At 56.0% G+C, this 17,672-nt stretch overlaps 1 protein-coding gene across 1 annotated transcript; it reads left to right on the top strand.

Moving 5' to 3' along the window:
- Positions 1-255: 255 nt before the first annotated feature.
- On the top strand, positions 256-9,395 carry CkaCkLH20_06863 (uncharacterized protein; the record flags this gene model as incomplete). The annotated part of the gene is made up of 10 exons (XM_038889580.1): positions 256-1,070; positions 1,123-3,615; positions 3,665-4,797; positions 5,873-5,972; positions 6,039-6,206; positions 6,272-6,907; positions 7,986-8,023; positions 8,092-8,408; positions 8,474-8,604; positions 8,666-9,395. 10 exons carry the CDS (start codon positions 256-258, stop codon positions 9,393-9,395), a joined length of 6,561 nt encoding a protein of 2,186 aa, XP_038744943.1.
- Positions 9,396-17,672: the final 8,277 nt, after the last annotated feature.

Here is a 17,672-nt window from a genome sequence, read left to right as displayed (position 1 = left end):
AACCTCCGTGTCAAGCTGGACACTTGTGAGAGCTTCGTCATCAGCGTTGCCATCACTTCCAGCCTTTCGTCCTTCACTTTCCGCGGCAAATCTTTGCAATCTCTACTTGGAATTGGACACATAACAGCTCTCTCCATCGACGGAGACCCTCCGCTCGTCATCTTCATTCACCTCTAATCTATCGCAACCCCCGTCGCTTCTCCTAATCGTCGTCAGGAGTCTTCGAGCCCGACCCCGTCGGCCCAACCGCCCGTCATGTACTCGAACTCGAACGCTTTCCTGGGCGGCAACAGCCAACGGCCCGGTGCACAGCAATATGGAAGCTCTTTTGGACAACAGCCGGGACAGCAGCAACCCAGTCCGTTTGCTCCTCAGCCCACGGGTTTCGGTCAAGCGCCGCTGCAACAGCAGTACACCGGTTTCCCGGGCGCAGCACCGCAGCAGCAACCTCAGCCGACTGGCTTTGGTCAAGGACTCCAACCTCAGCCGACCGGCTTTGGGCCAGGTCTTCAACCTCAGCAGACTGGCTTCGGTCAGCCCCAGCCCCAGCAGAGCTTCCAGACTGGCGCGCCGCCGATGCCTTCAATTCCCCCACAGTTCCAGCAGCAATTCCAGCAACAGCAGCAACAGCAGCCGCAACAGCCTCAGCAGACTGGATTTCCTGGCGTCCAACAGCAGCAGCCTCAGCAAACTGGATTCCCCCAAGTTCAGCAACCGCAGCAGACTGGCTTCCCTCAGCCTCAGCAGCCCCAGCAGACCGGCTTTCCCGGCCAGCAATCGTCGTCGGCTCCGTCTCCCGCTCCCATCAAGCCGCAAGCTACGGGTTTCAGCCAGATGGCCGCGTCGTTCCAGACCGGAGGTACACCAAAGCCTGCTGGCCGGCGTCCGAAGACCTCGAACAAGATCCCCAACATCCGGCTTTCTTTCATCACTGCCCAAGATCAGAACAAGTTCGAGACCCTCTTCAAGTCCGCTGTGGGCGATGGCCAGGACAGCACTATGTCCGGAGACAAGGCGAGGGACCTGTTGCTGAGGTCCCGACTTGACGGTGATTCGCTGTCGCACATCTGGTATGTTGGTCTTCCACTGTTGACATCACACGCGCTAACATACTCTCGCCAGGACCCTCGCCGATACGACTCGATCTGGACAGCTTCACTTCCCTGAGTTCGCTCTGGCAATGTACCTTTGCAACTTGAAGCTTACTGGAAAGTCCCTGCCTTCCACGCTCCCCGACAACATCAAGAATGAGGTTTCCAGTATGGTGGACATCATCAACTTCAGCATCGCTGAGGATGCGGGTCGCACTACTCCTGGAAGCACAGCCACTGGAAGATCGAGCACCGAACCTACGATTCACCAGCCGCAACCTCAAGCGTCAAACTCCCAGTTGTTGCAGGCACAGATGACCGGGTTTCCTGGCCAGCAGCAGCCTCAACCAACGGGCTTCGGACAAGGGCTTCAACCTCAGCAGACTGGCTTCCCCGGCGTCAACCCGCAGCCGACTGGATACACGGGCCCTCGCCCACCCATGCCCCCGATGCCCACTGGATTCGGCGGAGGACCTATGGCGGCACCCCTGAATGCTCAGCCGACTGGTCGACCTGGCCAGTGGGGTCTCGTGAACACACCTGCCACTGGTTTGCCGAACATCGATCTTCTGCAAGCCCGTATGATGCCGCAACAGGGCCGTGAACAGCAGAACTTCACCACTCAGGGTCTCCAAGGCAACGCTGTCATTCCCTGGGCGATTACGAAGGACGAGAAGCAGCGTTACGACGCACTTTTCAAGGCTTGGGATGGTCTGCACAAGGGTTACATTGGTGGCGACGCAGCTATCGAAATCTTTGGCCAGAGTGGTCTTGAAAAGCCAGACCTTGAACGCGTTTGGACACTCGCTGACAACGGCAACAAGGGACGCCTGAACTTGGACGAGTTTGCGGTTGCCATGCACTTGATCTACCGAAAGCTCAACGGCTACCCGCTTCCCAACAGCTTGCCGCCTGAGCTGGTTCCTCCCTCTACGAGAAACATCAATGAATCCATTGGCACTATTAGGTCCATGCTCAGCCAAGAGTCCGAGTTCCGCAACAAGTCTGGCGCAGCTCTCCTTCCTCAGAAGACTGGAGTCAGCTACATGAAGAGCCACTCGCTCAGAGGTACTCCCCAGGGCTTCAACAGTGGACGTAAGGATGCCACCGTGTTTAAGAACAACGATGACCAGGTCGGCTACAAGTCCAGTGCCCGCCGCCGTGTTGGCAACAACTCTCCCCGCCCCGAGTCTCCTGTGACTACGTCATACGACGACCTTGGTCTCGAACAACTCAGAAAGAAGATCCGGGAGAAGGAAGTGCTCATTGACGCTATGGACTTTGCGGACGAGAAGAGCCTGGAAGAGGATGATATGCTTGATAGACGCGACCGCCGCGAGGCTGAGGAGCTGTACCGCCGTATTCGCCGTGTCCAGGACGATATCGACTCGCATCCCGACGCTGCGCTTGTCAGTGGAGATTCAGACGCCGAAAGACGTGCTTTGAAGCGCCAGCTCCAGACCCTCCAGGACAAGGTTCCCGAGCTGGCCTCTGCAGTTCGCAAGACCGAGAAGGCCATTGCCGATGCTAGACTTGAACTCTTTAGGCTCAAGGATGCCAAGGCCCATCCCGGCAGTGCTTCTGCCATTGTTGGCACTGGACCTGGCGGTGTCGTCACTGAGTCTGACAGGCTCAAGGCCAGAGCCAAGGCTATGATGCAGCAGCGCACGGCGGCTCTGACCGGCAAGAAGGTTGAATCCAGTTTCGACGACCTTGAAGGACCCAAGCGCCTGGAAGAGGAGACCCTCAAGGTCAAGACTGAGAAGGAGAACAACGAGAGCATGGTTAGAGATGTCGAGGACTCCGTGCGTGACTTCGCCCGCGGCATTGAGGATAGCTTGAAAGAAGGTGGTGAGACGTCTACCAACGAACACGAGAAGCGACGCTGGGATGACGCCCTTGGCGTCGAGGATGAGGTTAGAGATTTCATCTTTGACCTACAGCGATCCAGCCGTGCCGCCCGCGTTCGTGCTCAGGACAAGCGTAGCACGTCTAGGTCTCCCTCCGCCGCTCGAGCTAGCCCAGCCCCTGCTGCTCGCCACGAGAGTCCCGCTCCCCCCTCGCGTACTGCCACTCCATCAAGCGCCGGCGGAGGCTCCTACTCGTCTTACAAGACTCCCGAGGAGCGTGCAGCTTTTATCAAGCAACAAGCTGAGCAGCGCATGGCTGAGAGACTTGCTGCTTTGGGCATCAAGGCTCCCAGTAAGCCTGGTGAGACGGCTGCCCAGAGAATGGAGCGTGAAAGAGCCGAACGTGCTGCTAAGCTGCGCCAGGCCGAGGAGGAGGATGAACGCCGCGAAGCTGAGCGCCAGGCTCGTCTTGCGGAAGAAACGGGTGCCCCTGCACCGGCCTCGAGCGGCGCTAAGAAGCCTCCCCCACCGCCATCAAGGAAGGGCGGCAAGAACGATGCCGCAGACCGAGAGGCTGCTCGCAAGGCTGAGGAGGAGCAAGCTGCTAAGCATGCAGAGGAGGAGCGCCTCGCTAGAGAGCACGAAGCGCAGCAGCGTGCTACTCAGGAGATGGAGTAAGTCTAGCCCAGAGCTACCTGGAGTTCAAGTACTGACAGTGCATAGGGCAAACGCAAGAGAGGCAGAGAACGAGATCGAGAATGAGCGTTCTGCCGCGGAAGCCCGTCTCAAGGCACTCGAGGAACAAGTCAAGGCCGGCAAGCTTAAGAAGGAGGAGGAGAAGCGCAAGAAGAAGGCCGCACTCGCCGAAGCCAAGGAGAAGGAGTCTAAGCTCGCTGCCCAGAGAGCAGAGATCGAGGCTGCTCGTCAGCGCGAGTTGGAGCTCCAACGCCAGCTCGAAGCTTTGAACGACGATGATGACTCCTCGGACGACGAAGACGGTGCTGCTCAGATTACACCTCAGGCCTCGACACCTACTCAGGGCGGCAGCCAGATCAGCAGCCAAGAACTTGAGAAGCAACCCTCGCCGCCTCCTGTCCCGACCGTGGTTACAAGCCCGCCGACAGAAAACGAGAGCCGCAACCCCTACTACCGTATGCTCTCACACTCCTCCGAATCGACGTCCGGTCCTAACGAACAACCAGCACCCGCGGCCGCGCCTCCCCCGCCCCCTCAACCTGAAGTGTCAACCAACCCGTTCTACCGCATGACACAAGAAAGCAAGGCTGCACCTGCGGCAGCCGCTCCTCCCCCTCCCTCTGGGCCCTTCTCTCGCAAGCGTCCTGACGAAGACGATGACGGCTGGGGCACGGATAAGGATGAAGATGAGGACTCTGACGACGATGACCGTCCGGGTGGTAGCAGCGCCGCGGCCCTGGCCTCCATCTTGTTTGGCACCATGGCACCGCCGCGACCTCTGTCAGCTGCTGGCGACAAGCCGACTTCCAATCCTGTCAGCCCGGCCATCGGCAGTGCATCTCCGGCGTCTCCCTCGCCACCTCCTCCTATGCCCAGTTCTGGTGCCCCACCTCCACCTCCCGGCCCGGCGCCCGAGGCCCCGTCGGCGCCGCCGCCGCCTCCCATGCCTACTACGGCCGCACCGGGCGGTCCTCCTCCCCCGCCGCCGCCTCCACCAGGCATGGGAGCCCCGCCACCACCTCCTCCTCCCCCAATGGATGATGCCCCGGCTGGCCCACCGGCAGGCGGCAGACCCTCGGGTTTCCTGAGCGAGATTCAGATGGGTAGATCGTTGAAGAAGACTGAGACGCGCGATAAGAGCGGCGCCGCGACTGCTGGCCGTGTGTTGGATTAAAGTGACTGGTGATCGAAGGCGAGAGCTGTACACAGTTCCTTGGATTGGTTGTGGTGGTAGACTCTTTGGCGGTGGAGGATATGCTTGTATTTCATTATCAGACCGAAAGTCGACATAGTAATTCTCCAAAATCGAAGTTTTCGCCCTGTGCATCAGCGTATGTGTTTTTTTCCAGATACGTCATGTTGTCCAGCAGGAGGCCATTACGAAGAAGCTCACAACTGGTGTCGACCACCACGACGCGATCCTCCGAACGATGCATCAATGGAAACCTGTTTAATCGTGATGTCGATCGTTCAGGCAACATTCGAAGCATGGCAGCTGAAGGTCTTTTCTAATGGTCACCTCAGAACCACGAGATGTGAATTGAGATATTGGGCGCTCGGCGACGTCAGAGTACAGCAGTCATTCTGCAGGTGCATGGCGCATCCGGGTCCGAGGACGCGGATGGCGGTGCCTGGGGATCGTCAGCACCTCCATATTGCGTAGGTAGAATGAGTGAGCATCGTCAACGTCAACATGATCATCCCAGTCAACCAAGTAAGTTATTTCCGGCAAGGGTTCTCGCAGGCCGACATTGCACAGGACAGCTCCGAATCTCTGAGATCCCGAACTTGTCCCTTGGCATCTGTTGACTCCTATTCAGTGTTAGTGTCGTCCAGGACGTGGTGATGTGGATCTTGAAGGAGCTGACAGGGGATGGGATCCCGTTTCTTGGCATTTTTGTTATCCTAATCGGGAAAGGCGTCAACTGGTGTAAGTGGCCTGGGAAGGGAAGACGACTCTGTTTGCTGTTGCGAGGGTTCTGTCGGTGTCGTCTTTAAAAGAGATTTGAGAAGAACGTTTTTATTGCCGTCTCCATTTCATCAAAAGCTCACTCCTTCTTCGCTGACAAGAGCAACCGACGGGTGTTTAAACGCTTCGGATAGCCTTCACCAAACACCATCACATCAACCGAGCTTTCCACGCAACCTACATCCAGAAGCCTCCACAATGGCAGCTGGCGAGCCAAGTAAGCCCCAAGTCCGAATCCACGGCTCTTCTCCTGACACGTTCATCAGTCCTGTACAGCTTGTACGTGTACGCCCCGAACAAATGGGCCCCCTTCATCTTCATCGCCCTATACGGCATCTCGGCCGTCTTCCACATCTGGCAGTGTTAGTGAGTACTCCCAACTCCCCAGACCATTCCCGAAGAAACCCAGACGGCCTCTGACTTTGATGTTAGCCGCTATAAGGCTTTCAAACTCATCGGCCTACACCCCGTCTGCGCCGTCCTCTTCACAGCCGGCTACTCCCTGCGCCTGTATGGGTCCTACAACTACATCTACAGCGAGACCACCAAGACGCCCCTGATGGTCTTCATCTTCAGCCAAGTCTTCATCTACGTCTGTCCGTAAGTCGAGACTTCCCTTATCCACTCTCGTGAGCCAATTTACTGAGCAATTCTACCCATCCCAGTCCTCTTCTCGAACTCGCAAACTACCACGTCCTCGGCCGCATCTTCTACTACGTCCCGCACTGCGCGCCCCTCCCGCCGGGCAGGGTGCTCGCCATATTCGGCGGCCTCATGGCCGTCGTCGAGCTCCTCAACGCCCTCGGCGTCGCCCTCGCCTCCAACCCCTCCGGCACCAACCAGGACCTCGGCAGCCACCTGACGGTAGCGGCCATCGGGATCCAGCTCGTCCTCATCGTCGTCTTCGTCTGCCTCGCGGTCCTCTTCCACCGGCGCGTTTCCACAGCCGGGATCCGCTCCCGCGCCGTGGCGACCATGCTCCTCGCGCTCTACGCCAGCATGGCCCTCATCTTCGTCCGCTGCGTGTACCGGCTCGTGGAGCACACGGGCAGCACCGAGGTCGACCTCGACGACATGGAGGTCCTGAGGGGCCTGAGCCCGATTCTGAGATACGAGGTGTACTTTTACGTCTTCGAGGCCGCGCTGATGCTCGTCAACTCGCTCATCTGGAACGTGTGGCATCCCGGGCGTTTCCTGCCCAGGGGTCACCACGTCTACCTCGCGCCGGACGGCGTCGAGGTCGTGGGCGAGAAGGATGTTGATGCGCGGCCTGTTTGGGCCAAGGTTTGCAATGTTCTTACGTTTGGTATCTTTTTCCGGAGGAAGAGGAGCGCTCAGGGGCAGAGTGTGAAGCTGCGTGATCGGTCAAGGAGCTCGGGTGCGGGTAGTGAGCAGGATTGCACGCTTTTGCCTGGTTCTGTTTAATCTGTGTCATTGTTAGTGTGGTTTTGTAAGGTGTATAATGGGCAGTGCTGTGGTCAATTTTGGTGGAAGCGAATCTCAGAGGAGAAGCTGATGGAAATGTTCTACAAGTTTCGTTTGTTTTTCTCCTATCTCTTGAAGCGGTTATTCGCTGTGTATGTTGAAATATACTTGATATAATGTTTAAGGGTTCTTTCTTGGAGAGTGGCATAGATAGACAAGCAATTCAATGAGAGGTTTAATCGTGAATCTACCGCAGGTGAGAATAGAGACCAAGTAGAAGAAGCGTCTTGAACGATACATATTCGCGAAAAAACCGCCCCAGGTATTCGAGAACTACAAAGTCATACCCAATCACTTGCACAACTTCGCAACAACGAAGCGCCAAAGAGCCGTCTGTAGTCATCAATGATGCCAAGCTTACGTCTCCCGCGGGCGTCCTTTCGACAAGGTGGCTCCGTCAGATATAAGTGACGTGATTGGTCTCCCATAATCCCCGACGGGCTAGGGGACGTTGTCAGCTCAACGACCAGCATTAACCTCATGTATCAAAAGACATGCTCCATCCATCAACCACACAAAATTTGGAAACTTCAGGCCATATTTTTTCGTCGTCCGTTCTCATATCAGTAAACGAGCTTTCTTCCCCTCGCCAGATATGACAGGACGTGGCAGGCGTCACTGCTGGGAGTGTCGCCGGCGCTGTCTGGTCTGCGACTTCGCGGAGCCGGCTTGCGCAAGATGTTTGACATCCGGCGTCGAGTGCCCTGGGTATGGCGACGTCGAGCCCACGAGGCTCAGGTGGTTGGCCCCCGGCACGGTGAAGTCTCGGAACCGGAGGCGGATATCTGCTTCTGGGCCCGGGGAAAGCACATGCGCCCTAGACGTTGAGAAGAGGAATCCGCAGACCAGAAAGGCGCTGGGGGTGAACACATACGTGCCCCGTTTTTTTATCAGGACCGAGGTCTGCGCTTTGCCTCAAGCCGCGGAATACTGTAGGCATACCGCGAACGAATACTGTGATGAAAGAGATGGCAGTACAGCCGGCTGACTTGCGAGGCAGTCAACTCGTGCATCTATCACGACTTAGTCCCGATCCACGAACTCGGGCATAACCCCCACGTTTACCCTCTCACGGAACGTCATCTCCGTGTCGGGGCCGCGGCGCCCGAGTATCTACGCTTCGGCATGGTCTGCATGACCTTGAGCCACCGCATCAACAGGACCAGGAGCGGCAACCGGGCCAGCAAGGCGTTGTCGGAGAGGTTCTACACCTACTGGGGTCTCGCCGTCCGGTCTCTGGGAGAACACCTGAACTCCGGAGACGATTCTACGGGAGACGTTGTGATTGCTGGGATATTGACGCTCTTGCTGGCCGATGTGAGTTCCTCTGCTGTTAGAGGAGAGATTTCATGCGTGAGATGGAGAGCTCACCCTCGTCGCAGGTTCAAAACGGCACGTCCCTCAACTGGCGATGCCACATGGAGGGCGTCCACAAAATTATCTCCCTCCGGGGCGGCTTCGGCGCCGTGGCTGGGTCGAGGAGGTTGGAGCCGCTGCTTCTCGTCCTCTGGTCGTACGTGTTCAATTCCACCGAAACATTTCGTACGCCGTACTGACTTATCCCCTTGCCACAGCGTCGCCGTGATCGGGAACACGACATGTCCCGCGTCAGACCTTACCATGACGGTTGTCCAGCTCGACGCCCTGGAGCTCATCATGGAGCACTTCGCCACGTCGGCTTCCCCGTTCCATATGTGTCCTCTGCCGCTGTTCGGGGAGATCATCAGGATAAACCATCTCCGGGCCAGAGCTCAGAGCTCCGGAGCCGAGGGTCTGTCGAGCGAGGCATGGAAGATCCTGGATCGCGTCTGCGGCTTCTTGGTTGAAGACTGGGCGGAGCGCAAATCTCGTTTCAATCCCTCGTCTAAACAGGACTGGATGGTCTTGGGCAGCATCCATCAGTCCGCCGTCGTCATATACTGCATCCTCTCGCTCCAAAGCCTCGCCGTCCTCCCCTCGAACGCCGCTCTGAGAAGCCTCTGCGCCGCCCACGGCCGGGCATTGCGAAACGGCCTGGAAGAAGCAGTCTCGTCCCCGAAGATGAAGCGGTTCACGATCTGGCCCCTGGCCGTGCTCGGCGTGGCAGCCGTCCACGAGGCGGCGCTGCGCGGGTTTGTCGCGAGCCGGCTGCCCGGTCTGAGCAGAGACCTGGGGACATGCGTGCCGTTGACGGCGCAGTGTGTGTTGGAGAGGTTTTGGAGCTCTGGGAAGACGAGGTGGGACGCGTGTTTTGAGAGGGCGTATGTTTTTACCGGGCAGCTTGCTGTTGATACGAGCCGGTTGTCCGCTTATGATGAGGTTTGAGGGCGGTGGATAAATGGCCTAGACACGAGTAGTAGACGCTTCGTTTTCCGGCGAGGAAGTGATGGAAGTTAAGATTAATCTGCTCCATAAGTCGTGGTATTGAGTTCACCGGACAATGCTCGAGGTGACATTTGGCTAAGCTGTCGTGTTTGGTTGGTCCCCCCTTAATAGAGAGACAAATTTCTAGACAAGTCTTCTCACCACTGCACACCATCGTCCGTTGAGCAGTACAATCGATCTGGCGAGATGGAGTGCAGTCCGACCATGCTACGATGACTTCAAACATGGCTAGAACAAAAATTCTCGTCCACACCTAACAAAGAGGCCACGGAGAACTACCTCTATACTGACACAATCTCTTCCCGACGTTCGAATTGAATCGTGCACTTACAAACTCAACAAACCTCCGACCCTAGAACTCTCATATGAAAACCGTAGCAAAGCGACCCTTAATAAATTACCTTCCGTAAAAAACAGCAAGCACGCATCAGCCGAGCCCTACAGAAAGCCATTGTTCCTCTACCTAGATTATAGAAGGCCGACTCCCCGATTAGGACCGAATTGACATCCATTTCCCAAAGGAACAAAAGCCACATGCCACTTACACGCAAGCCACTAATCAAGACCATGCTCCTCCTCCCCCGCCAAACCTCTCCTCTTCTTTATCTTCCCCCGTACTCCTCCTCTTGGCCCGAGAAGTGCGTCTCAGTCCGTCGTGTCAGAAAGTTCACAAAGGAAGCATCCCCCCGGTTCAAGTCTAGCTAGCTTCCAGAAATCCCGAGCTTCCGTGTATGGCGTCGAGTGGGATTTTTTCGAGTTTTTCTAGTCCCATTCTACTGCCGTCGTCGCCGCCTCAAGCTCCGGTAGTTCTAGACCAAAACGTAAGAAAGGCTTTCGAGGGCGCAGGTGCTACAAAGGACAATGGAGGGGAGAGGAGGATGCAAAAGCCGGTGGTTGGGCGATCGGACCCTTCCTTGGTTTGGGGCCACGCGTGGATCGGGGGATGGCGTCTTACTTTCCTTCTTCTTCTTCCTCGTCTTCCTTTTGTTTGTTCTATTCCCCCTCCCCCGCCCGGCACACGATGTAGACCCCCCCGGTTGGGGACGTTTAGGCCCGTTTCTTTCAAAGTGAGGGGTTTTCGTTTGTCTTGGAAAGTTTTCGGGTTCTGAAAGTTTGAAGGCATATTCATCGCAATGCAAGGAGGTCGTGATATCTGCTAATGTGTCGTATGACGGGAGGGCTAGAGGACGAGAGCGCGATGCAAAAGGATGTGTAGATGTCACGTCAGGTTCAATGACATGTGCGTTGCGGGAATCACCATCAATCATCAGTGCTTGATGACGCGAAGCTGCGTCAAAAAAACTCGGTTGCCCTGTCACTCTGTCTATACGGCAATGTGCCAGCGTTTTGATCGTTTTCCCTGCATAATGTGCGCGCGAGCTCTGCTCCGCGGGGTTCACGGGAAGGAAGTTCGTCGCAGTGTCAGTGCTAATGTAGGCGCGAGGTCAGTTGGTAAGAGGAAAACAGACGTCGACTGACGATATCCTGCATGGTGGTTCGAAGGTAAGGGCCCTCTCGCGGTTTTTGGTTTCGGAGCTTGATTGGGGAGGGAGGGGAGGGGAGTGATCTTCGAGAAACAAGGTTGGCTCTTTACGAATTACGGTTGCAATCGGCTAGCCGAAGCTTGGGACATTGAAGAGGGAACGGGGGTGGATCTACGGGATGCAAAGCACAGAAGACGAGCGATGGATTTCTCTTGGATGGGGTGGAGGAGGGGGGATCTGATATCTGTGCAGCGGCATGTACAGCACGTTGGGAAGGGGACGTGCTTTTGCTCTCGTGGGACCAGACCCCGGTGCTGCTGCTGCTGCTGCTGCTGCTGCTGCTAGCTGTCACGGTTTACCTAGAGGGGGGAAGAAACGCGACGAGAGACCATCTCTCGTCTTGGAAACAGATGCACGGAGACGATCGTACAACGGCGGCGTAGAAGGTGGGAGGAAAGGTTAAGGGCCCTAGAATCCGAGTTCCCGCTTGAGCTCCAGCTTTCCAAGCTTACCTAGGTCCATCTATTCGGGGCACATTCGAGCGGTGGGAGTTCTTTTTTAGTTTGACGAGCTTCTTGAGGAGTGTCTGTGTGGTTGCATGTTAAGAGGGCCGAGAGAGGGCCTCCCCGGGGTGGCGTGCCTTGGAAGAGGTCCCGAATTCTCTCGAAGGAAGGGAGAGCTGTTTTCCAAGAACGCCCCCGGCGCGCTCTTTTAACTCGAACACAATGGATGGGGTTCTTTTCTTGGATTGACCGAGGCGGTTTTCCCCTCGCTTTTCCGAGAAGACCGGAGAGAGAGAGAGGGGCAGAGGGAGAGGCTGAGTGAGGGGAGGTCCCGAATGGCGTACGAGGTCTCGACAATGGGCCGCGAGATCGAATGATGGGACTGTATGTTTGCTTATTCTGAACGGGGGTCCCTGATATCTTTTCTTTGCGCACAAACAATGGCAGGAGGCGAAGACAGCTGGGTTCAGCTCAGCTTTTCGCACGTAAAAGCGAGGCGAAAAGAAACAACAGAGTTCAGGGAAGCTGAGAGTCGAGTTCCTGGTGCGAACCATGCGTTGTTCCATTGTTGAGAGAGAGACAGAGAAAGGATTGGGGATGACGGCTCATGTGATCCGACCGTTTGCCAGCTTTTTTTTTTTTTTGGTCTTCGTCAATGCATTCTGGGATGTCGAGGATCACGGACTTGGGCGAGGGATCGGGTTACCGGACGGACGACGAACGATGGCCCTGGTCTCTGTTGGTGTAAGTGGAAGTGCCCAAAGCTTGCATCGTGCTGCCTTGCCTTGCCTCGCCTTCGCCTGCCTTGGCTTTTGCTGAAGAGACAGCTTGTCGGGTTATCTGGCGATATGGGGCCAGTCGCATGGAGCAGCGATAAGGTGGCCTGTAAGGCAGGGCAGACAATCGTGTGCGCCAAGGTACGGATACCGCTGGTAAGGTGCGGCGCGGATGGGGAGGAGGACGTCGACGTCCGGCACTTTGGGCGGGTATATCAGAGGTAACGCTATTAATATCGAGATGGCAGGGATGGATGTCGCATGGGCCCCAGCGAAAGCGACGTGAAGGAGATGATGGAGAGAGACAGGAAGGAGGAGGAGGAGGAGGAGGAGGAGAAGAGGGGTGCAGATTGCAGAGTGCAGTAGTGTGGTGTAGTTGGTAGCGACGGTGCCGTCGGCGGTGGTCCGCGATCGCGTTTGCGCAGGTTCCATGTTCCATTGACGGAGTGAGCTGGCAGTTGGACGGGCCGGGGCATTCATATCGGGCCATCAATGCCATTCTGATGGGACTGGTGGTAAGAGGATGACGAGAGGAGCCTTTCCTTCTTGCGACCTACGGAGAAGCTGAAGACTTTTTTGCAGCATTAATTTCTCCATCATATCAGCCGGGAAGTGAGAAGGGGAAGCCGAAATTCTCGGTCATCGGACTGGATTCCGTGGGGATCTCGATGACGGATCGAACAGACTTTTTCTTTCTCTGGTTCCTTCCAAGGGCCCCAGGACATGAATGCCAAACGGTAAGAATTCGACCTTGGCCTGGAGGACGGGTTCATGCCGGATTGGGGAAGAAGAGTCAGAATTCGGGGCGAGCTAGATGCGTTGTCATTGATTTGCGAGATGGGATATCTCCCGGAAGGGAAGATTTGCATCTTATGCGAAGAGATCGACTGACAGGGACCCGACGACTGGGCTGAACCTTGGACGAAGTCTTTTTGCCCTTTTTTTTTTTTTTCTTTGCGCCCGGCACGCCAGTGGTCAGGTTCGTGGTCGGTCGGGTTCAGGTACGGGACACACGGGGGTACGGGGGGCCACCCTCGCCGTTTGTGAAGGTTGTGCGCGCGACTTGGTGGGCGAGATTCACATGGGAGAGGATCCCGTCAGGTACCGGCTGAAAAAAAGTCCCATTTTGAAGTGACAAGAGGAGGGGAAAGCGGGCTTCAAGCAGCCGCAGGTGAGACGGGAACCCTGCTTTCGCGCGCTCTCAAGCAAGAGACCCGGGACGCAGCTCTCAAGGTACGTATTTTGAGTCCAACAACGACTTGCCTGACTGAGAGACGACTGGGAAGTGGCTTCGAGATGATGGGAGGAACTGGGAGTTGGTCCCAATTCTTGTTGAAACACTGTCACCCAACACGGCCAATGAGACTCGAAGAGGTGGAAACGGTTTGATTGAGGGTGGTGAGCCGGGGGCGCGATTGGGCACGAGCACGGGAAGAAGAGAGACACGAGGTTTCTGGAAAAAAAGAGCAGGAAACATGTGTGAAAGGATTGGCTTTCCAGCAATCCACCGAGAAATGATGTCACGGATGGGGTGGACATGTCGATGTTAGGTACGTATCTCGGTACTCGTATCATCGGATGGAAGGACCGTGTGCAGGGGGTCTCACTCTCAGATATGTCAAGTTCAGTCAAGGCTACCTCACGTAGCACCGCATTTGACGTTGGAGAAAAACGTCGATGCAATACGGATACCAACGCAATTAGATATGTGATGATAACTCAACGGGTGACAGCCCGGAGGCAACAGGTATCATGACTAGTGTCAGATGCCTCTTTCTTAATGGTCCTGTGCCTGGCGAGATGGGGTCTCGATGATGGGATGTTGTCTTGGAGCTGTGAGACCTCTTCCCCGTACCTGAGGCGGTTTACAAGCTCGCCCGGCCGGTCTTGAGCCCGTGAACCCCAAGGTCTCGGCGCCTGTGGAGAGACAAATGTCGTAGCAGAGGCGTCGCAATTGGCGCTGACCTTCCGTCGTTTGTCTGCCTGCCTGCCCATTGAGTGATCTCTGTTTGACGTTACAAATAGCAGATGGCGGTCTCGATCACTGACGGGTGAGTCGTTTACTTGTGATTGATAGACATTCAGCCCGTCTGGAGAGAGGCCGCCACGCGATTCACGAGAGACGACTCGACCACGGCATGCTTATTCGTCAGACACGCTCCAGCGGCCGTTCCGCACAAGGCAACGATGGCTACCGCTTATCCGTGGGATTACGATTACCTTGTGGATTAGTCTTACCTACCTTAGCCTCTTGGGGGGTTTATCTCAGTGCACATCCGTGCAGTTTCTGTTAGTGCATTCACGACTCCCTGCATTGAGGCTCGAGCCATATTTTAGTCATGATTGGACTCTGGCGACCCATGGAAATCATGGACAGGGCTCTTGTTCTAGAAGGGCATTAGGCTAGGATTTGGGCAGCTGAAGTCTGGAGATGACGAGACGGTGATGGCGAGCATAGGATCTCCTGAAGGTCCGAGCTGTGCCACCTGGCGATGCTCGATTCGGCCAGACCCAAGCCAAGAATCATGAGAGCCCAGAGTCCGCGGGAGAATGAGAATGATGAAGTCGAACGGAGCCGATGAATACCATCGCCATCCATGATTCCATCGGCCGGGCTCTTATATCATCGGATATGGTGAGACGACGGGCACATTCCGTACCTGGCGATCTGGCCAGCGTGAGACCTGGTCTTGGGGTCTCAGTTGTTAATAGTCTGAGTCTCACAACGGGGATAATCGTCGCGAGACATTCGGGTTTTGTCAAGCGCCAGATGAATTACGGATACCGTTTCTAAGAGAAAAGACTGAAATCATTGCGTGCCGGCAGAAAATTTCTTTCGAAAATTTGGAAAAAAGAAGTGAAATTGACAAAAAGTTGCTGCCGTCAATCCGTTCGCACGTTCAACGGTATCCGTGATTCGCAGTGTTTGATAGGTCGGGACAGCCCAGTTTCAGCGCTGCAGCACCCGAGCCAATCGAACCCGCAGTCATGTGATATCAGGCTTCTGATTGGTGGATAAGCACGCGTTTGTTGTTTTTTCCTCGGACGCGTCTCGGACGCGCCAACGACATTCCATGACCTCCCGCTTGGTTTTCAACCCAATCAATCCCGGCAGCACCGCACACAAAGGCCAGACGAGAGACCGCCAAATGACGACGACGCCACCGGACTGAGAGAGTGAGATAGAGGAGAAGACGGCCAAAAAAACGTCGTCGCAGAGAGACACAGAACAGGCGACACACACTTTTGCACTCCCGTCATTCTGCTTATCTGATAGGAAGCTCGTTTTTGCGGATGCAGATCAACCGAATTAATGGGCAGATGGGCGCTTAGCCCTTCGGACGTACGACCTCACACCTCACACTGATGGCATGAATGAACAGCCAAACTAGCACCTCGACCATTGTGTCAGACGAGGCAAAGACGAACGAGCCCTTGGTGTCTTTTTTTTGGGCTTGCGCTACCACCAGATTGGCTCGAGTGGCTCGGCGTTCTTTGACAATCATCTGGTGGTTTCGAGACTCGCTATTGCTCTGCATTGTACTGGGAAGGAAGAAGGCCAAACGATACGGATACAGAGCATCGCGGTTTTGCATCATTGTCCACGCTATCCACCCTTGATTTTCCCTTCCCCGGCAATTCCTTGCCTTGCATGCGTGCGGCGCCGCTGGCTGCAGCCCGCATCGCGACTCCAGCCTCTTCAACAGCGTTCATCCCAGGACGGTGCAGGTGGACGCTCCATCAGAAGAAACACGGCTGGAAACGCTGACTGGCTGTCAGACAATCTGCGGAACAAAACGTAAAAAAACGGCAGAGGAGCAAAAAAAAAAAAAAAAGGAAGAGCAAGAGAAAAAGCGGCGCGTCTGCGGACGGAGTCTCGCATGAACTGCAAAACCTGCTTGCATACGTGCATAGCATAGCCTTCCCGTCCTGTTCCCCGTCGCCAACTCGTCCATTCACATTTCGTACAATCGTCGTCACCTCTCTCCGGCTTGGAAAGAAGACGGACGGGAGACTCTCTCTCTCTCTTCTGCCGGACGTAACCCGCGCACACACCACACCCACAATCCACCCCCCTCTTTCTGCTCTCCACCGCGCCTGAAAGTCCCGTCTGACAAGCCTGGACCTGGACCTGGGAGCCCTGCTGAACATCTTTCTGTGAGTCTCGGCTGTCTGTTGGCGGCGGTGCTTCTGTGCACTGCGGTACTTCGCACCGAAGGTACGCAGTAGAGCCTAGAGGACGTCAGGTCGACCTGAACTGGAGCCGGACGGCGTCGGAAGCCTGCTTCAAAAAGACCGGGACGACTGGCCCTCTTTCGACGACGACGACCAACGACGAAGCCATTCACGACGGCGAAGACGGTCGAGCAAACGCAAAGACAAACGCTCAAGCTCCTCGCCGTCACCGCCGCCTGACGTTCAACGGCCTACAAAGCTTTGGAAGGAGCACCGACCCCGAGACCGGGTACTCATTTGGCCGTTCGCAGCGCATCTCGGACTCTTTAATCGACAGTCGGCGTGTTCCAGCAAACGGTCGACATCCATCGTGTCCGTCACCCTCTCTCTCTCTCATCAAGATCCATGTCGGTTATGGCCAATGCCATTCGCACCCCGGACGATATCAACTGCGAAGAAGAGAGAGACTGAGAAAGACTGATTGACTGAAGGCACACACTCCCTGCATCCCATCCCCGGCTAACGCTGCACACTCTCACTCTACACCACACACCCTTGCTGCCACCATTCGGCGTACCCTAGTCGTCTAGCCTGGTAGTGGTAGGGTATTCGTAGGTCGTGTCACAGCCCACGCTCCTCTTGTCCAATCGCCCATTCCTCCCGTGCTCCAGAATACTGCAAAGTCCCCACTCGGACATCTCTGGGCGTGTGGGCCACGGCGTGGGCGTGCTGAGCTGGCCGTCTCTGTGGCTCCTCTTTCCTGCACCTCACACCTTCTCACTGGAAGTCAGTGTCAGTGTGTCAAGCAAGACTCAAGTACCAACCCGGGCCTCCACTCTTTCGACTCGCCTTGAACAGTCCACGACCTCTACTTTCTGCTCTCCCGTCTACTTTTCCTCCATTAACTTTTGTACCTTATCCTCCTGCCGCCGCCGACTCTTCGACCCTCCCACACCTTACAACTCGCTAACCTCGACTTGTCTACCTTCTCCTCACTCCAGGTCGCCTCGCCTGTCTTGCCGCTACGCTACCTTACGCTACGCCTTCCTCTCACTCAGCACCGCAGTATTACATCTAACCTACCCTCCTCCCTCCGCGCGCCATCGTGCCTGATATCCCCTCTTTTCTTTTCAAACAACCAACTTTTGGCAGCCACAAAGTGAAGCTTCACGCACACCTTTGCCATTCGACGTCAACTCGCTCTGAATACATCATCGCACCATACTTTGCTGCTGCATCGCATCGCATTCAACCGTCGGTCAAGATCGCGACTCGTCG

Source organism: Colletotrichum karsti (assembly GCF_011947395.1).
Source record: "Colletotrichum karsti strain CkLH20 chromosome Unknown Scaffold21, whole genome shotgun sequence".
NCBI classification, from domain to species: Eukaryota; Fungi; Ascomycota; class Sordariomycetes; order Glomerellales; family Glomerellaceae; genus Colletotrichum; species Colletotrichum karsti.
This window is presented reverse-complemented; position numbering and strand designations above follow the sequence as displayed.